The sequence below is a fragment of the Mauremys mutica genome, chromosome 13, assembly GCF_020497125.1.
Source record: "Mauremys mutica isolate MM-2020 ecotype Southern chromosome 13, ASM2049712v1, whole genome shotgun sequence".
Classification (NCBI taxonomy): domain Eukaryota; kingdom Metazoa; phylum Chordata; order Testudines; family Geoemydidae; genus Mauremys; species Mauremys mutica.
This window is the reverse complement of record NC_059084.1, coordinates 48,367,460-48,388,628: the sequence shown is the minus strand read 5'-3', so window position 1 is coordinate 48,388,628 and position 21,169 is coordinate 48,367,460. Positions and strand designations below refer to the sequence as shown.

At 52.9% G+C, this 21,169-nt stretch overlaps 1 protein-coding gene across 1 annotated transcript; it reads left to right on the top strand.

Annotated features, from left to right (window-relative positions):
* Positions 1-5,391: 5,391 nt before the first annotated feature.
* On the top strand, positions 5,392-19,202 carry LOC123347526 (immunoglobulin alpha-2 heavy chain-like; the record flags this gene model as incomplete). Its single annotated transcript, XM_044984897.1, has 3 exons — positions 5,392-5,517; positions 14,895-15,174; positions 18,889-19,202. Coding segments are annotated over exons 1-3 (720 nt in total), but the record flags the coding sequence as incomplete, so codon positions are not given.
* Between the last annotated feature and the right edge of the window lie 1,967 nt (positions 19,203-21,169).

Here is a 21,169-nt window from a genome sequence, read left to right as displayed (position 1 = left end):
CCTAGGACGAGTCAGTCAGATCACTGGCAGCAGGAGTGTGTGTCTCTTATAAAGCGGGGACATGCAAATGAGGGAGATAGTTTCCTGTTTAAATCTGTGCCTCTCTCTGCCCAGGCTGCACCCGGAGACACAATCTGCAGCCCCTGGGTCTGTGCAGTGACCAGCCAGTCCCTGAGAACTTTCCTCTCCAGCACCCGGGAAAATGGGATTTTTGATTCTTGTAATTTTCGCTCTAGGAGCTTTGGAAGGTATTTTCCTCCTCTGAATAACTGGCAGAGTGAGAAGAATATTGTGTTACCGCTGTTTTTATACCTATATTAATGGCCTGTCTTTATTCCCAGGTGTCCGGTTCCAGGTGCAGCTGGTGGAGTCCGGAGGGGATGTGAAAAAGCCCGGAGACTCTCTCCGCCTCTCCTGCAAAGCCTCCGGGTTCACCTTCGGTGACTACTACATGAGCTGGGTCCGACAGGCTCCTGGCAAGGGACTAGAATGGGTCGCTTTTATAAACCTCGGTGGGGGTGCAGACTACCCTGATTCAGTGAAAGGCCGGTTCACCATCTCCAGGGATAATTCCAAGAGTGAGCTGTATCTGCAACTGACCGGCCTGAAGCCCGAGGACACCGCCCGCTATTACTGTGCGAGAGACACAGTGACACGAAACCGGTTTGTGACCATACAATAACCCAGGCTGCGGAATCGCGCTTCTCCCGGCAGCCGCGCGGGGGCAGCAGTGACACACACACCGCTCCGGGCTGGGACAGGAGACCAGGGCCGGCTCCAGGAACCAGCCGAGCAAGCTGGTGTTGGCGGCGGCAGATTCCGAGGCAGCGCCGGCTCTAACATTTTTGGCGCCCCAAGCAAAACCAAGGAGCACCGCCCCCCTCCGAGCGTCACACCGCCCAAGCCCCGCCCCCGAGCAGCGCCCCGCCCAGTCACCACCCTGAGCATTGCCCCGCCCAAGTCCCCGCCCCCGAGTGTCATAGAAGCCCCGCCCCCCGCACGGCGCCCCGCCCAGTCCCCACCCTGAGCATCACGTCGCCCAAGCCCCACCCCCGGAGTGTCACGCCGGCCAAGGCCCCGCCCCCGAGCGTCACCCAAGCCCCGCCCCCCACACGGCGCCCCGCCCAGTCCCCACCCTGAGCGTCGCGTCGCCCAAGTCCCCGCCCCCCCAGCGTCACGCCGCCCAAGTCCCCGCCCCCCTGAGCGGCGCGTCACCCAAGTCTCCGCCCCGCCCAGTGTTGCGTCGTGCCGCCCAAGTCCCCGCCGCAGCCGAGCACCGCCCAAGTCCCCGCCCCCCCAACGCGGCACCACCTCCTAAGCCCCGCCTCCCCCCAGCGCCGCCTGGCCAAACACAAACAAACCCCGAGTGCCGCCCCATCCCAAGGTGCCGCCCCAAGCACGTGCTTGGTAGCGGGTGCCTGGAGCCGGCCCTGTTCCGAGGGGCGGCTTCCGCCCAATCCTTTTTTTTTTTTTTTTTTCGCTTTGCCGCTTCTGCGGCCCCTGCAGGTTTTTCCTTTTTGGTTTGCTGCTCCTGCCGCCCTGTAGGGGGGTAGGAGCTCGGAGGAGGGGAGCGCTCTGCTGGGAGTGGTGCCAGGGCTGCAGCAAGCCCGGCACGCACCCCGCGTCCTTCCCTGCCCGCCCGCCGGAGCGGAGCCCTCCCAGCAGGCGGCGCGGCGGGAGGGGCCGCATGGGGAGCGCCCCGCTTAAGGAAGCCCTGGCTGCCCCCTTCTCTCCCCCCCCCCCGCAGATGGGGTGTGCACTCCGCTGCCCGGGGTCTGCGGGGCTGGGAGTCCCCCTGCCCCCGCGCTCCCGCCGCCCCACAGGGATTTTTTTTCTTTTTCTTTTTTTTTTTCTTCCCTTCGCGCTCCCCCCGGCAGGTTTGTTTCACGCCCCCCCCCAGGTCACTCCGACCGGCAGGTTTCCCGCCCCCACCCTTTGTTGTTTCGGCTGGCTGGCAGGTTTGTTCCTCCCCCCACCCCTTCGCCGGTCCGCCCCGCGCAGTTTTTTTGTTTGTTTGTTTGTTTTTGCTTGGGGCAGCAAAAAAGCCAGAGCCGGCCCTGCAGGAGACCCAGCACCCAGGTGAATGTAACACAAACCTCCCGGCAGTTTTAACCCTTCTGTTCCCGGGCAAAGTGTCTCCCCTTCCTGCCCAGAGCCCCGCTGGGTGCAGAGATCCCTCGCTTCATCTGTGAACCCCAATCCGGAGTGAGTCCTTTTCTGAGTCGCTCTCCCCTCGCAGACCTGGCACGTTGGCTCTCCCGGGGCCCGTCTCTGTGTCAGACTCACAGGGCAGCGTCTGTCAGTGTAATGGGGACAAGCGCATTGGGGTTGGCATCAGACCCAACGGATGGAGCGAATTGCTCCTGGGGCCAAATCCTCAGCTGGTGTAAAGTCACCCCAGCTGCTTTCACTAGACTCAAGTTACTCTGGATTCACACCACCTGAGGATCTGCCTCTTAAAGCAAACTGGGATGTTTATGGTATTAATGCAGCGGAAGGTGATTAGTTCATTATAACCAATGTGGGGCCCCTCACAGTGGCATCTCAGCCCTTCACCAGTGGTTATTGCCTTCAGGGGTGGCTCTAGGCACCAGCAAAGCAAGCAGGGGCTTGGGGCAGCCCATTTGCAGGGGCGGCAACTGGCAGGGATCCACCTTGGGTGCTGAGAACCAACAGGGGGCCCTGGGAGCTGGAGTTCCTTGGTTAGCTCCCTGCCTATAGAGCCAGCCTTGGAGCAGGGAAAGAACTACATTTCCCAGCATTCACTTGGCCACTATCAACAAGAAAGGGAGGGGTAGGGAGTATGGTAGCTGAAACCTCATGCTGCAGTTTGCTATGAATGGAAAGCTCACTGCTAGAGCAGGGTGGCACCGTGAATGGGGAACAAGTGTGCCCAAGGAGTACATAACATAAGAACAGCCGTACCAGTTCAGACCAAAGGTCCATTTAGCCCAGTATCCTGTCTACCGACAGTGGCCAATGCCAGGTGCCCCAGAGGGAATGAACCTAACAGGCAATGATCAAGTGATCTCTGTCCTGCCATCCATCTCCATCCTCTGACACCATGGAGGGACACCATTCCTTACCCATCTTGGATAATAGCCATCTATGGACTTAACCACTATAAATTTATCCAGTTCTCTTTTAAACCCTTTTATAGTCCTAGCCTTCACACCCTCCTCAGGTAAGGTGTTCCACAAGTTGACTGTGCGCTGCGTGAAGAACTTCCTTTTATTTGTTTTAAACCTGCTGTCTATTAATTTCATTTGGTGACCCCTAGTTCTTGTATTATGGGAATAAGTAAATATCTTTTCCTTATCTACTTTCTCCACATCACTCATGATTTTATAGACCTCTATCATATCCCCCCTTAGTCTCCTCTTTTCCAAGCTGACAAGTCCTAGCCTCTTTAATCCCTCCTCGTATGGAACTCTCTCCAAACCCCTAATCATTTTAGTTGCCCTTTTCTGAACCTTTTCTAATGCCAGTATATCTTTTTTGAGATGAGAAAATCACATCTGTATGCAGTATTCGAGATGTGAGCGTACCATCGATTTATATAAGGGCAATAATATATTCTCTATCCCCTTTTTTATATTCCTAACATCCTGTTTGCTTTTTTGACCACCTCTGCACACTGCGTGGACATCTTCAGAGAACTATCCACGATGACTCCAAGATCTTTCTCCTGATTAGTTGTAGCTAAATTAGCTCCCATCATATTGTATGTATAGTTGGGGTTATTTTTCCCAATGTGCATTACTTTACATTTATCCGTGTTAAATTTCATTTGCCATTTTGTTGCCCAATCACTTTATTTTGTGAGATCTTTTTGAAGTTCTTCACAATCTGCTTTGGTCTTAACTATCTTGAGCAGTTTCGTATCATCTGCAAACTTTGCCACCTCACTGTTTACCCCTTTCTCCAGATCATTTATGAATAAGTTGAATAGGATTGGTCCTAGGACTGAAAGGAATGAGATTAAATAAAATCCATGGGTTCCCAGAATTGTCTCTTTTCTCCCAATTAAGTTTTTTGTAGGTTAAATGGACCTTGAGGGACACAAAGGTTTTTGGCTGAGCTCAAACGGTCTTTAAACCATGATTTGAGGTCTTCAGTAGCTCAGCCAGAGGGTAGGGGTCTGTTACAGGAGTGGGTGGGTGTGGTTCTGTGGCTAGACTAGATGATCAGGGTGGTCCCTGATAGCCCTAAAGTCTATGAGTCTTTCCTCACCCAGTATCTGTCACTCACTAATACGGGGTGGTGTCCTCAGGTCTCTCAGGTTGCTTATTTGTAAATACATGAGGTGGTTGGGGTTGTCCCTGGAGATGGTGCATTGTCCCTTAGCCCAATGGGTGTAATACACAGAGCACAGCACCCCCATCAGAAGTCACAACAGCGACACACTCCTAGAAGTCTGAGCACCTTGAAAGCTGTTTGTTCTGAATAAATGTTCCGGTCAGCCAATGCCAGGCTTTGCTATCCCATTACCAGAACGCCTGGGTTCTATTTCTTCCCGGCTACGGGAGGCAAGACTAGCCATCCTGTAACAGCAGGAGTCTAGGAATCCGGGGTGTCCCCCTGAACTTCCTGCAGCGAAGAGAGACAAATGCATTTAGCAAAGTCTTTGATCCTCAATCTCACAGTGGCTCATTTGTGGTTAATCAACAGGAATAAACAACTTCACACAGAAGGCTTCCTTCGGGATTGAAGGGTTACTTAAAGGGCATGTCTACACTTGCAAAATTACAGCGCTGGCAGTTACAGCACCGCTCAGAGAGCACAGAAGAAAAAATGCTGCTGTGTGTTCACATTGCCAGCTGCCTGCGCAATAGCGTGTTCATACTTGCGGCACTTGCAGCGCTAGTCGGAGTGGTGCACTCTGGGCAGCTATCCCACAGAGCACCTCTTTCTCTTTTGCCGCTAAGACTTGTGGGACGGCAGAAGTGGTCGTGGGGCATCCTGAGTCCTGTCCCAGTGCCCCAAGATACATTGCTTTGCATCCCAGCAATCCCTGTGTTCCATCCACATTTGGTGCCATCTTTCAATGGTTTGGGTACTGTGCACCCTGCCTCTTTTAGGCTGCAGGAATGGATCCCAAGCTGTTGACCAGAATGCTGCTCGCTCTGACCAACACGTCATGAGTGGCAGTGGAGTTATTCCTTAAACTACAAAGGCAACAGGAGTGCGACATTGATTTCTCCAGACGTAGTAGCTTCGATACGAGATTGCTTGTGGCATTCACAGAGGTGCTGACCACAGTGGAACGCCACTTCTGGGCTCAGGAAACAAGCACTGAGTGGTGGGATCACATTGTGATTCACATCTGGGATGATGAGCAGTGGCTGCAGAACTTTCGCATGAGGAAAGCCACATTCATGGGAGTGGGTGATGAACTCGCCCCAGCCCTGCGGCACAAGAATGAGAGCTGCCCTGTCACTGGAGAAGTGCGTGGTGATTGGACTGTTGAAGATGGCTACTGCAGACTGCTACCAATCCATCATTAACCAGTTTGGAGTGGGAAAGTTGACCATTGGAGTCATGTTGATGGAAGTGTGCAGGGTCATTAATCACATCCTGCTCTGAAAGACCGTGACTCTGGGCAACATGTGTGACATTGTGGATGGCTTTGCACAAATAGGTTTCCCTAGCTAAAGAGGGGCAATAGATAGCACGCACATTCCTATTCTGGGACTAGACCACCTAGCCACCAAGTACATTAATCACAAGGGATATTTCTCAATGGTTTTCCAGGTGCTTGTGGATCACCGTGGGCATTTCACAGAGATTAATGCAGGCTGGTCCAGAAAGGTGCATGATGCACACATCTTTCAGAACACTGGCCTGTTCAAGAAGTTGCAAGAGGGACTTTCTATCCACACCAGAAGATCACTGTAGGGGAAGTCAAAATGCCCATTGTGATCCTAGGAGACCCCCTTACCCCTTAATGCCATGGCTCATGAAACCGTACACAGAAAACCTTGACAGCAGCAAGGAGAGGTTCAACAACAGGCTGAACAAGTGCAGAATGACTGTGGAGTGTGCTTTTTACCATTTAAAAGCCTGCTGGCGATGCCTTCTATGGGAAGCTGGACATGGCCAATGGCAATATTCCTATGCTTAGAGCTGTGTGCTGTACGCTCCATAATATTTGTGAAGGGAAGGGTGAAAGAGTCACTCAGGACTGGACCACAGAGGCTCAGTGCCTGGAATCTGAGTTTGAACAGCCGGAGACCAGGGCTATTAGAGGGGTGCAGCGCGGGGCCATAAGGATCATGGATGCCTTGAAGCAGCAATTTGAAGCTGAAAGCCACTAATATTTGTTGTATGCTCGGGATCGCAGTGCTTGTAATGCTAGGAGGTGATTGGTGCACAGGATGCAAGAAGGGCCTTAACATAATTGTACGTTGCTTTGCAGGGCTCTTTTTGCTTTCACGTAATAAAGATTGCTTTCAAACCAACACTGAAAGACAACCACCAGAGGAGAGAGTCTAATGAAAAAAATCATCAGCAGGGAGGGGGATGGGAGTTGGGGGAAGGGAGGTCTCAAGAGGAGGTGGGGCCCAGGGACAGCTACAGATTTGTGTATGTCCAGGGGTCATACCCAACCTTCTCCTTTGGAGTACGATGCAGCGGGTGCTGGACTTCAGCCGGGCCAAACTGCAGAGGGATGGATGTTGAGTGCAGTGAGTAGTGAGAGTCCACACTTCTGAACTGTGAAGAGGTGGGGTCACCATCGAGTATCGCATCCAGCTCTTTGTAGAACTGGCAGCTTGTGGGTGCAGCAACGGAGCGGTCGTTTGCCTCCCACGCCTTGTGCTAGGTATTCTACAGGCCTTCACTTTGCCCCTGCACTGCACTGTGTTACAGGGGTGTATAATGCAAATATTTGTTATTAAGTTATACCAGGGTACAGATAAATGAAAGCAGAGCAGGCAACATCCTACAAGCATATTATGAAGTCTAAACACTAAACATATTCTTCTGAACTTAGTACCTAACATCGATTTTCATGATGCTAAGTCAGGTAAACAAGAGTGGTTTCCAGCTATACGCTTGTAAGGCCTAGCTGGTACCTGGTCTGCCAGCGTCACACCGGGCTTCTTCCCACTCAGGACCCAATTGGGTCAGAAGAATCTGTGAACAGGTCCCTGTGGGGTAAAAGAGTGAAGGAACAATGTGGGAACTAGCCACATTTTACACTAGGGAAAGTTTCAAATATACAAGGAGAGACTGACCATGAAAAAGGACTCACATCTGAATGGGGCCCACTGAAGCAGTAAGGGATGTCTGCACTGCAGGCCCAGTGGGACTGTGTGAAGCAAAAATTGCTAGAGAATGAAAGGGTTAAAACCTTGAGGTAGGTTTGTATTTCATTCCCCAGGATGCCTGTTCTCCTTTCTGTGCCCAAAGCCCTGTTGTTTATGTTGCTGCTACCACCACTTGGCACGCGGATTCTGCAGCCTGGGTTTTTGCATGAACATCAACAGGTTCCTGTGTCACTGTATATCTAGCACAGTGATACCAGGCAGTGTCCGCGGATCTCAGGCCGGTCATTTGCAGATACAGCAGGCTGTTGGAGTTATCCCTGGAGATGGTGAACCGGCCTTTCACTGAATCAAGGTAGTGTACACAGGTGCCAACTCCCAGCCCTGGAGCACCCACGGGGAAAAATTGGTAACAAGCTCCGTGAGGGAGCAGGGAGGAGCGGGAACGCGGCTCGCTCAAGGGAAGAGTTGGGGCTGGGGCGAGGATCTGGGGAAGGGGGTCCAATAGGGGCAGGGAGCAGACAGAGTTGATGTGGGCACTTTAGGGAAGGGGTTGGAATGGGGGCGGGGCAGGGATGGAGTTGGGGCAGGGCCCGTGGCAGAGGCTGGTCGAGTACCCACCAGTGCCAGCAGAAGTTGGCAGCTATGGTAGTATATATCACCCCCAGGGCTGTCTAGATAAGTCACCCAATCTAGTCCCTTCTCAGGAGGCTGAAGGACCCAGCTCATATCGTAGCTGCTGAAGGTGAACCCAGAGGCTTTGCAGGAGAGGTGGAGAGAGTCTCCGGGCTTTTTCACATCCCCTCCAGACTCCACCAAATTGATCTAGGACTAGGCACCTGGGAATAAAGACATGATACAAACATTAGTATCAAAACAGAAAATACAAAATAATCGCTGCCTCTACAGCATGTTTGGGTTAGCAGGGGTCGGCAACCTTTCAGAAGTGGTGTGCCAAATCTTCATTTATTCACTCTAATTTAAGGTTTTGTGTGCTAGTAATACATTTTAACATTTTTAGACGATCTCTTTCTATAAGTCTATAATATATAACTAAACTATTGTTGTATGTGAAATAAATAAGGTTTTAAAAATGTTTAAGAGGTTTCATTTAAAATTAAATTAAAATGCAGAGCCCCCTGGACCAGTGGCCAGGACCTGGGCAGCATGAGTACCACTGAAAATCAGCTCGCATGCCAAAGGCGGCAAGCATGCCATAGGTTGCCTACCTGCGGGTTAGAAAATACCTTGCAAAGCTGCCACAATGTAAACTAAAGAGATCCAACGTCTCATTTTCCCTGTTGTTGGACGGGAGAGTTGTCTGGTAACTGCACGGACACAGAGGGCTGGGGATTGTCTCTCAGGGATCAGCCAGGGAAGAGAAAGGAACAGATTTAAACAGCAACCTGCCACCACCATTTGCATAGTCCCCTCTTTATAAGACATACAAACCCCTTCCTTTAATGACCTCACTTAGCTAGCCATTCATTTGTAGGGATTGCTTTTAAATCATCTGTGGTGAAGGGAAATATTTCCCTTGTCTTTAGTGGGCTTTGGCTTATAATGTGTGAGAGAAGAATATTTGGCTGGAAAGCAGGAGAGATAAAAATTATACAATCTGTGATTCCGGGAACAGAGAAGTGTGAACATTTATGTTCTCTTTTAAGATTCAGTCGCAATTATACCTGCAGGCCTTGCAACCTGGGTTACATCCTGTGACTTTTAAGGAGACTAAGGCTATGTCTACACTTGCCATTTAAAGTGCAAAATGTTCATTTTTTGCACTAAAACCATGGGAGCGTCTACACTTAATGACTTTTTGCTGTGAATCTCAGAAATTTCACCGCAAAAAGAAAACCACCTTTATGAGAGGTGTACAGCTCGTTCCACTGTTCTTTTGGTGCTGTTGTGGAAGTGAAAACATGTTTTACTGGTATAAACACTTCTTGGCCTCTGGAGGATATCCCACAGTTCCAAAAGTGACCACTCTGGCCAGCATCTCTGCTGCTCTGATGCAGGGCCACCCAGAGGATTCCAGGGGCCTGGGGTCTTTGGCGGCAGGGGGTCCTTCCGTTCCAGGACCCACCGCCGAAGTGCCCCGAAGACCCACAGTGGGGGACTTGCCTCCAAATTACCACCAAAGCGGGATCCACCGCGGAAGATGGAAGGGCCCCCTGTCGCCGGATTACTGCCAAACACCTGGCTGCACTTTGGCAGCGGGTCCTGTTTGGCGGTAATTCGCCGGCAGGTGGGGCTGAAGGACCCTCGGCCAGCGAAGAACGGGGGCGGAAGAAGCTCCGGTGGCATGGGACCTGCGAGAGTTTTCCGGGACCTCCAGAGTGAGTGAAGGACCCCACTCCAGGGGCCCCAAAAAACTTGCATGGGGGCCCCTGTGGGCCGGGGCCTGGGGCAAATTGCCCCTCTTGCCCCCCCCCACGGGTGGCCCTGCTCTGATGCCAGGTAAACGGACGTCCATCCCTCCCCCCATAAGCCCGAGGAAGTTTGAAACTCCCTTTCCCTTTGCTTGTAGATGTGGCGGGGAAAGCAGCCAGACAGCCGGGGGTGGGGGGGGGGAGGAGCAGGGTAAAAAAAAGCAAGGAAAGAAACAAGGAAGTAATGGGGCTGCTGGGACATGAAGCAGGGCAGCATGAGGCACTGAGCAGGGATCCAGAATGCCTTCTGCTCACCCCCCTCCTTCCCACTAGTCCTATGAGAGAGCTGCACTGTGGGATAGCTGCCCTACAGCGCTGCTCTCATCCGCGATGGAAGTGCTGGCAGTGTAAACACCCTTTGATGCCTGAGGAATTAAGTGAGTACACAAACCAGTGCTTTTCTTTCATTGGTTCCCTATCACCAGTGAAACTCTGCAAGAATAGACATACCCTAAAATTTACCTCGGGAAATTGTAAAGGGGCTGCTGGGATGCAAAGCAATGCATGATGGGTCATTGTCACAGGACCCAGGATGCCCCACAAACCCCTCTCCGCCTTCCCACAAGCCTGAACGGCAGAAGAGGAAGAGGTGCTATGTGTGATAGCTGCCCAGAATGCACCTCTCTGAATGCCGCTGCAAGCGCCACAAGTGTGTTCATGCCATTGCAGTGGCAGCTGGCAATGTGAACGCACAACAGAACTTTCCCTGCAGCCCTGTCTGTGGGGCGCTCTGACTCCTGGCACTGTAAACATCTGCAGGTGTCGACACAGCCTGAGCTACGCCGGTTTCAAAGGTGACTCCATGGAAGCATTATAAGGAGCTATGGGTCAGTTGTGTAGCTGATGGGCCTTAAGGCACCACCAATCAGGCTAGGCAGAGCTGATGCCAACCTGCCTGGGTGTCACCCAGAAGCACAGCACAAGTTTGAAATACAAACATACGTACACATCTATAACTCATAATACAAAAGAGAAACAAACATATAAACAAGATTACCATATCTGGCAAATGATAACATTTTTGCAGATATCTTATATGTCATATCTGGTCGTGACCGGTGTCCCACTGGGGGATAGCTGTGGTGACTCCATTAGGGTCAACTGCAAAGAATGGGGCAGACAATCCCCATAAAGCAGGTGGACATTCCAATACTTATAACTTCACATACAAAAATGCTACATGAATACAGATAGCATAATCATAACCAGCAATTCATAACCTTCTCATAGACACTTCACTCGACACCCTTTGTACAATATTTGTGGAAAATATATAACAGAGGTTGCAACAATGATCCATGTGGTCATATTCTAATCAGATTACATCACAGTACATTTTCAGGGTAGGGGTCGAATTTATCACTAGGGTTAGGACTTTGTTTGGGAGTCAGGGAAGGGGATACAGAAGATATGAATTTGACCTACATAAATTCAGCTCGGAATCTCAAATGCAATCATGCTAGGAGCCCTGCCATGAGAAGGGGGATGCCAGCCCTTCTCTCTCAAACTCCCCAATCTGAGTTCGTGCTAGTAAATACAGGGCATCTCTTATAAGGAGGGGGATATGCCAACCATGGTCAGAGTTTCCTGTTTAAATCTGTCCCTCCCTCTGCCCAGGCTGTACCTGCAGACACAATCCGCAACCTCTGGGTCTGTGCAGTTACCAGCCAACCCCCCTGAGAACATTCCCTGCCAACACCAGGAACAACGAGGCTTTGCTGACATCTTGTTCTCATTGCAGCAGATCTGGAAGGTATTTTCTCCACTTCCATGTGTTGGGCAGGTGGGGGATTATTGTGCCCAAGATACTCCCTGTAACTTGTCTTTATTTCCAGGTGCCCGGTCCCAGGGTTTGGTGGAGTCCGGAGCGGATATGAAAAAGCCCGGAGCCTCTCTCCACCTCTCCTGACAAGCCTCTGGGTTCAGGTTTACCACCGAATGGATGCACTGGATCCGTCAGGCCCCCGGGAAGGGGCTGGAGTGGGTCGCCCATATCAGCAGCGGCAGTGGGAGCAGCACATACTACGATGATGCAGAGAGAGGGTGAATCATCATCTCCAGGGACAATCCCAACAACCTGGTGCAGGGGTGGGTAAACTATGGCTCGCAGGCTGGATCCGACGCCTCAGGGCTTTGCATCCGGCCTGTGAGACTGCCCATCGCCCCCGGTGTTGCTGTGGGCCCTGCACCCTCTCCAGAAGCAGCCGGCACCACATCCCTGCAGCCCCTGGGAAGGGGGGCAGAGGGTTCCATACATTGCCCTTGCCTCCAGGCACCACCCCCTGCAGCTCCCATTGGCCAGGAACGGGCAGCAGGGGCAGCACACTGGGAGCCCTCTATCCCCCCCTCAGGGGCTGCAGCGCTTCCAGGAGCAGTGCGGTGTGGGGCCAGAGCAGGCCGGCAGGGATCCTGCCCTGGCCCCGGTGTGCACCACTGCCACCCCAGAGCTGCTTGAGGTAAGCGGGGCCACAGCCTGAACCCCTCCTGCACCCCACTCCCCAACTCCCTGCCCTGAGCCCCTGCCGCATCCCACACCCCTCCTTCCCCCCAACCCCTGCCCTGAGCCCCCTGCCACAGTCTGCAACCCTGCACTGAGCACCCTCCTGCACCCCAACCCCCTTCCCTGAGCCCCAAACCCTTGCCCTGAGCCCCTTCCTGCACACCACACCCCCTCCCACACCCCGCACTCTCTCCCACACCCCAACCCCCTGCCTCAGACCTGCATACAATTTCCCCATCCAGATGTGGCCCTCGGCCTAAAAAGTTTGCCCACCTCTGACCTGGTGTAATTTGCAGCTGACCAGCCTGAGAGCCGAAGGCACTGCCTGGTATCACTGTACCAGACACGCACCCTGCACAGAGAGGGGAAGCCAGTCTGAGCTCAGATAAACACCTCCTGTTGCGATTAGCAGAGAAAGTCCCAGCTGGTTTGATGCTGGCAGGCTGAACGCTCAGAGCTCACAGGAGACGGTAAATCCCTCCGTTTGAAATGAGGGAACTGAACCCGGCTGGTCAGTCATATCTAGATCCACAGGAGGTGGAGATACCGGGAACGGGGTGTCCCACACTGGGTGTGGTGGGGATTCACTTGGTCCCAAATATTCTATTATAGATGTAAGCGGGGGAATGGTCCTGCTACTGTGGGGAACTTCCCTGGCCTGTACACTATGCCGGTGAAGTGGGCGAGTGAAAGGATCTGAGTCCTCACTCCCACTCCCTTTACCCAGAGCCCTGCCTGACCTCAAGGGCTCCCCTTCCACCTCCTGTGTGGCAGAGTCCTCGTAACTCCGACGAGGCTGGGCCCAGGGTTCCTGGGGGGCTCGACCCCCAACCTTGTTGTGGTCACTTAGGGCAGGAGACTGTCTCTGCACTGGATGCTTCCCTGACCCACTTATCATCACGTACAGTTCAAAGCAAATACAAGTCATTAAACAGCAATCAATGTAAAAAATAAGGAAAAAAGGGAAAGGTGAAAGGAAAACACATCACCCCGCGCTGTGGCACGGGGACCTCACAACCAGCGTCTCTGGAACGCAAGGGAAGTTCAGTCTGTTCCTCACAAGCCCCAGGCCCCTGCTCAGGCCCTGGCTGTGCTGCAGGGATGAAAGGGGACATGAGTGTAATGGGAAGGGAGATCTGTGTTTCAGCATGAATGCTGATACTTGTCTGAATGGAAGTGGGAATGGAAAAATTCCTGTGTTGTTTTTGTTGTTATCCCTCAATATTACATTCTGAGGATGGTTTAGAAACACGTAGCGTTCATGTCACACAACTTCTTTAACACAACCAGGAGAAAGCTTCTGTCTAGACCTTATTGCTCATTAATAATTAACTAAGTAAATGATCTTGATGATGATGCTCAGCGGTGATAGATTTGGTGCTGGTTGCGGGCCTAGCATCCCCAGAAGCTGGGAATGGGCGACAGGCCACTTGATGATTCCCTGTTCTGTTCATTCCCTCTGGGGCACCTGGCACTGGCCACTGTCCAGAGACAGGATACTGGCCTAGATGGACCTTTGGTCTGACCCAGTCTGGCCCTTCTTATGTTCTTAATTATAGTCTAGGACCCCACAGTTTGGCACATACACAGACCATAAAACCTCTCTCAGTCCCTCCAAGTTTACAACCCGAGTGTAAATGGGAAGTGGCGTGTGACTGGGAACAGGAATAGAAACACGAATATAAACATCAGCCGCGCAGAATCATCTTCCTTCACTGTAGGCTGATCACTCCCTCGACTCCCCCCTACAGAAAAACTCCCAGACACGCTGCTCTCGGCCCACTAATGTCAGGGAGGCTCCACTGCACAACCTTAACTCTGTCCTCAGACTCCCCCCCCCTCCGCCCCAGCTTCTCCCACCTGCACCCACAGGCGGGCCCCAGACCCGGCCCAAAGCACGAGCCAGGCTTGCTCCGATCACGTTCCTAGTATCATGGATCATTTCAATGGAGACGGTCACTGCCGGGAAGGGAAAGGGGCTTCCGCCCCAATCCCCCCCGCGCCATGAGGAATCTTCCCTCTCCAGCGGGTGGCCCAGCCCAGTGGATCCCTGGGACATGACCCCTCCCAAGATACTGACCCCCCTGACCGGACGCTGCATGGCCCTTGTGCGTGTGGAACGGGACTCCAGAGCTGAGTCCCCCCGTGAATCCCAACATCACCTCACAATAGCCAGGCCCTCAGGTCCTGGATGAGGAAATACAGTCACTGCAGGGAGCTGTTCATTCCTCCCAGGGCAGGGGTCCGAAAGTGTCAGGAGGATCCCAGCATCCTGTGCCTGGCGCTGTACAGACTAACAGACACACAGGACGGGACCGTCTGACTCCCGCACCCGGAGCCCTAAGACGAGTCACTCAGATCACTGGCAGCAGGAGTGTGTGTCTCTTATAAAGCGGGGGCATGCAAATGAGGGAGACAGTTTCCTGTTTAAATCTGTGCCTCTCTCTGCCCAGGCTGCACCCAGAGACACAATCCGCAGCCCCTGGGTCTGTGCAGTGACCCGCCAGTCCCCTGAGAACTTTCCTCTCCAGCACCTGGGAAAATGGGATTTTTGCTCCTTGTAATTTTCGCTGTAGCAGCTTTGGAAGGTATTTTCCTCTTCTGAAAGCTGGCAGAGTGAGAAGAATATTGTGTTACCGCTGTTTTTATACCGATATTAATGGCTTGGCTTTATTCTCAGCCGTCTGGTCCCAGGGGTTGGTGGAGTCCGGAGGGGATGTGAAAAAGCCCGGAGACTCTCTCCGCCTCTCCTGCAAAGCATCCGGGTTCGACTTCAGCAGCTACTACATGAACTGGATCCGTCAGGCTCCTGGCAAGGAACTGGAATGGATCGCTTTTATATACCCCGGTGGGGGTACTGCAATCTACCTTGATTCAGTGAAAGGCCGATTCACCATCTCCAGGGATAATCCCAAGAGTGAGCTGTATCTGCAAATGACCGGCCTGAAGCCCGAGGACACCGCCCGCTATTACTGTGCGACCGGAGACAAAGACACAGTGACACCAAACCGGTTTGTGATCATACAATAACCCAGGCTGCGGAATCGCACTTCTCCCGGCAGCCGCGCGGGGGCAGCAGTGACACACACACCGCTCCGGGCTGGGACAGGAGACCCGGCACCCGGGTGAATGTAACACAAACCTCCCGGCAGTTTTAACCCTTCCGTTCCCGGGCAACGTGTCTCCCCTTCCTGCCCAGAGCCCCGCTGGGTGCAGAGATTCCTCGCTCCATCTGTGAACTCCAATCCGGAGTGAGTCCTGTTCTGAGTCGCTCTCCCCTCGCTGACCCGGCACGTTGGCTCCCCCCGGGGCCCGTCTCGGTGTCAGACTCACAGGACAGCGTCTGTGAGTGTAAACGGGACAAGCGCACTGGGGTTCGCATCAGACCCAACGGATGGAGCAAATTGCTCCTGGGGCCAAATCCTCCGCTGGTGTAAAGTCACCGCAGCTGCTTCCGCTAGACTCGAGTTACTCCGGATTTACACCAGGGAGGCTCTGGCCCTTTCAGCAAACTGGGACGTTTAGCGCAGTAATGCAGCGGAAAGTGATTAGTTCATTATAACCCGTGTGGGGCCCCTCACCGGGGCGTCTCGGCCCTTCACACGCGGTTATCGCCTTTCTCCCCACAGCGCCTCCGGGAGGCCGGGAACTATCCCAGCCCCTGGGTCAGAGCGGGGAGACTGAGTCACGGAGAGCTGGAGGCTGGATATGGAAATGGGCCATTCAGAGTCCGGGCGGGGCTGTGGGCAGAGATCACCCAGCGCCTGAACAAACCCCACTCCGCTGAGCCTGGGGATGTGGCACCGCCGGGACTTTCCCAAGCGGCTCGTGGATTGTTTTCACCCCACGGACATTGGGAAATCACCGCCCGGACTCTCCGCGGGTGTCAGTGGGTGGAGCTGAGACATCCCGACCCACAGTAAAGTGCCACAATGTGACAGAGTCACCATGGAGATAACAGACCCCGCCCCTCGGACCGGGATGACATCACTCAGCCCAGCGCTGGTACTGAGGGCATTAGGGCCAGTCACGTGGCTAAGGGCTGCCCCCGGGAACACGGTAGATCAGAGTTTCTCAAACAGGGGCCGCGGCATGTGCAGGGAAAGCCCCTGGCGGCCGGGCGCTGGGCCAATGGGGGCTGCTGAGGCGGCGCGGGCTGAGGGACCTACTGTCCGCCGCTTCGCAGCTCCCATTGGCCCGGAGCAGCGATCGGCGGCTAGTGGGAGCCCCGATCAGCCGGATCTGCGGGCGGGGCAGGTAAACACACCGGCCTGGCCCTCCAGGGGCTTTCCCTGTACAAGCCGCGACCCCTGTTGGAGAAACCCTGTATTAAGGGCACGTTGGTGCACATATCAGCAGGTAAACGTAGCGATTTCTATCTGGTTTAGTGATATGAGATAAATATTCTTTCAGGTCCTGTACAGCCATTGACACTACTGAGAATAAAGTGCAAAGTTCAGTCAGGGACACTAAGAATTGTGCTTAAATTTAAAGTAGTGTCCTGAATAGAGATGGGTTTAAGCAAATTCTTACATGCTTTCATGAATCAAGGCCTAAGACATTGTACTAGGGTCTCCCTGAAATCATTTGCATCCTTGAAAATCATCCACTGCCATCTCCCTTAAGCGATTTGGAATATCTCAGCCCTGCACTGCGCTGGGATTTTACATAACAGTCTTTGTAACAGATTTCCCACGCTTAAATATTGCGGAGCTGTGCGTCTGAGCGCACTGTATCATACCTGAGAAAGGACAGGCCCTCCACCAATTAGAGTGTGAGACTGGGATTTTCAAAGGCACCCAAAGTTGGGAAGTTTCCAGCTCCAATGGGATTTGAGTATTTACATTAAGACCCTTTAAAAACTCCACCCTGTTGCATAAACACAGTGGCAAGGTGGAGCTTTTAAGATCTATGCATTGTTAAATTTTATTATTTTATCCAGCATTTCCATAGAAACTTTAGTTTGACATTTTTCTCTGTATTATTGCCTATTTATAGTGGGTGTTGAAAATAATATGAGCGGTAATACTAAGAGGAAGAAGAGTGATACAACACTTCCATGCAACTGAACTGTGATTCATACCATTAGCCCCGCTCAAAGCAGTGCAAGTACTGTACTCTCAGTTACAGTGGCACAGGCCTACAAACCCCTGCAGAGTTATAACCCTAACCCATAGATAGATTCTTTCAGGGTACCGACTGTCCATTTTTACTGTATGACCTAGCAGAATTCAGTTATTCAGCTTCTGGGCTAAAACATTCAAAGCAGGCTAGGCGGGGATCCACACCCAACCTTTCATTTTCAGGAGCCAATCTAATAATAATTCTATCTTGTAGTCCAGCATTGCAAGGCGGAATTTCAAACATAGGTGCTGGACCTTGGGGTGCTGGCTTGAAGGCAGGGGCGGCTCTAGACCCCAGCGCGCCAAGCAGGCGCGTGGGGTGGCCCTTTCCCGGGGGGGCGGCATTTGGCTCCGTTGGACCTGCCGCAGGCATGCCGGCGGGAGCTCAACCGGAGCCGCGGGAAGAGGGGACCCTCTTTCTAGAGCCGCCCCTGCCCGTAGGGCGGCAGGCGAGTTCCAGCGGGGGCGGCAATTGGGCGGCAGCGTCTATGTTCCGCTGTGGGCAGGGGCGCAGCTTCTGTCTTCCGGCTGAAGACAGAAGCTGCCTCCGAATTGCCACCGCCGGGGAAACGCGCGAGCCGCATTAAGGGCACACGGACTGCCCCCGCCCTCTGGTGTCAATTCAGCGCGCTGCTGGGGGCGGCAAAAACAGTAGAGCCGGCCCTGATCAGCCCAAAGACTTCCACTGAACTGAACTGATTCCAACAAAGCCGCTATTCACTGGGAATGTAGCTATGCCTGTACAGTAAATGCAGTGCTGCCCCCAGCACTATCATTAATCTCTACCGAGCACGGGGTAGGATATCAGAGATACTGTAAGGGAGTTGAACCCTCCATTTCCCAATTCCCTGGGGCTCTATTGAAATCCCCGCCAAAACCACAAGAGAGGAGGTTACATTTCCCGTTCCCAAACATCCCTCCGTTGCTAAGAAGGCGCTGTCCTGCGCTTATACGTGGCTGAGAATCTCACACACCTTTACGAGTGTTAAACGACCAAATGCTGTTTATTTAAATTGAGTTGGGGCGTCCATACGCCTTAGGAGGTTTCACAATTTTCTGAGCTGAACTCACTGTCTTAGGGGGACACGCACCCCAGGGAGAGATCCTCATGTGCTGACAGAGCTCACACCCTGTCATCGCTTATAGTCGCCTTGTGAAACTCGCATGCAAATCCCTGCCCCGGAGGGTTCCTGTTTAAATACAAACCCCTGATTGGAGGAGCCTCAGTCTCCCCTCAGACACAGAACTGCCCGGGTCTCGCTGCTGGAGACAGTTTGCACCTTCACTGAAGATGAACCTGCTGCAGATTTTCCTGTTCATGCTGGTGGCCCCTTCAGGTACGTGTCTATTGGGGGTCACGAGGGTTCCTTGCTGCAGTGACTGCAGAAGAGGCGCTGTTCAAATGAGACCAAGGGAATTAGGTGCAGGGATCCCAATGGAATTTAGTGGCAGTTGGGCGCCTCACTCCCCTAGGTACGGTCTCAGGGTGTTTAATTTTCACATGTTCCCCGCTCCCAGGGGACAGGGGCCTGGCTCACTGGTTCATTTCTGTGTTTCCTTCCCAGGTGTCCTCTCCCAAGTGCAGCTGAAGGAAACGGGCCCGGGAGCGGTGAAACCCGGGGAGTCCCTGACACTCACTTGTACCATCTCCGGAGACTCGGTTTCTAGCACCAGCGTCACTTGGACCTGGGTCCGGCAGCCCGCGGGGAAAGGGCTGGAATGGGTGGGACGCATTTACTACAGACCGAGTCAGTGGCACACTAACTACGCCAGCGCTCTGCAGAGCCGAGTGACCATCACACAAGACACTTCCAAGAACCAGTTCTCCCTGCAGCTCCGCGCGCTGACAGCTGCGGACACCGGCACCTATTACTGCGCCAGAGACACAGTGACACAGAGCAGAGCAGGGACTGGCACAAAAAGGGGAAGCGGATTCTGTCCACTTAATTTTCACAATTTGAACGGAAAGAGCTGAGATTCTCCTCTCCCCCTTCCCCATAACACTCCGTGTAAGTGGAAAGAAAATGCAAAGGGGAGGCGGGAAAGAATCTGAGCGAACTTTTTATGTATATTTGGACCAAGGTGATATCACGAACAGGAGGATCGTGAGCCTAGTGACACGCACCAACGCCCTGATGGCAACATTTACAAAAGTGCTGGCAGCGCTTGTCCATCAAAATGAAGTATCCTGGATCTTCCAAGGGCTTTTCGGGGAAACACACAAACAAATCCAGTCCTTCCCCAACGGATGGGAAAGAGAAATATGGAAAATGAGGTTGACCTGGAAAGTTTTCAGGAGCACTTATTTGAATCGAGCTGCTGAGGAGGATGAAGATGTTGATGATAATAATAGTAACAAAATAATAACACGTGGTGTTCAGATCGGATGCTCTACTAACACCCAGGAAACAAAGAACAGGAAATTGAGGAAGTGGAAGAGGGGTCTCGAGTGGCTCAGAATGACAGCAGGGTACAATAATTAACAATAACTCAGGTGGCACCAAGGATCAGAAATGTAACGTAAGCTCCATAAAATCCCCTACAGTGCATATAGTGATTGTGCTATAAATACATAAATCTCTACCGAACACAGGATAGGATGGCAGAGAAGCAGGGCCGGCTCTAGGTTTTTTGTCGCCCCAAGCAAAACAACTTTTGAGCACACACACCCTTTTTCTTTGGCTTTTACACATGTTTGCACATCACCTAATTCGCGTGGTTTTCCACTCTGCTCAGCAACGGCTGCTGATGGCTCTGTAACCTCATTCCAAGGGCATCTCTTGGACTCAAAAGAAAGACGGGGCTTGTATTCGTCACTTGGTTTACTGGGGGCAACTTGTCTTGTTAAAGGGGAATCTCTTTTGCATTTGCTCTTCTTTCAGCGCAGAACTTCATTTCCCACCCAGACTGGAAGCGAGATCAGAGAGTTTCACTCCTTAAAGTCTAAAACCCACCAGTGTTTCTTTCCCCGCTTCTCCCTCCTTTCGGTAAAAGGCTCCTGGTGTCTTTCCCTTTCACCTTAATTGGAAGGAACGTCCCCTGACCCCCCCCCCGGTCCCCGCTTTCCCATCAGCACCCTCCTTCCAGTGACCTGCTCCTGTAGCGAATGCCTCACATGTCTAGGGTTGGGAAATATCCTACAGATCAAAAGGGAAGAGTGTGGGAGGGGGAATTAGGACAATGGGGTCTGAGGGCGCCACTCAGTCTGTCCCAGAGCCACGAAAAAACCTCACCCGGACAGTTCAGCTCCCAAATCCCTCTCTCCTCTTCCCCAGCACTAGCGGGGTTTGCATCCAAGCAGCTGTGAATTACACTCACTGCTGGGGATGTTTTTCTGTTTGTTGTTTTACCGCAGCTAGACAATAATCCGCACGAGTTACTGGAGGCTCCTTTGCTAGCAGGGCTGCACTTAAAGGCGCTTGGGGTTGGGACCTCCCCTCCCCCTCTTTGCAGTTCTGATCACTCTGAAGAAAGACCAGAGAAAAGCAGCGGCCGGTCCTCAGCTGGTGTGAATTGACATTGACTTCAGCTCCGACCATTCCCACCGTCTGAGGAGCTGCCCCCAAAGGTGTTTCTCAGCTACACCTAGTACGTGTGACCCGGGTCCGGGACTCTCTCCGCCACCCGAGGCCCCGATCCTGCTCTCATGAGAGAGAAGTCAGCACAGATCCCTGTCGATCCCTGCAGGACACTGTCGGATTGGGTTCCTGAGCACGCCTGGCTGGCCGGGGGAGTCCCAACAGGTGTAAACAGCAGCCTGCCCCAGGCCGAGACCGAGTTTTCTCTCCTTTTACCTCCAATCAGCTCTTCCACACCAGGGCCGCCCAGAGGGGGGGGGCAAAGGGG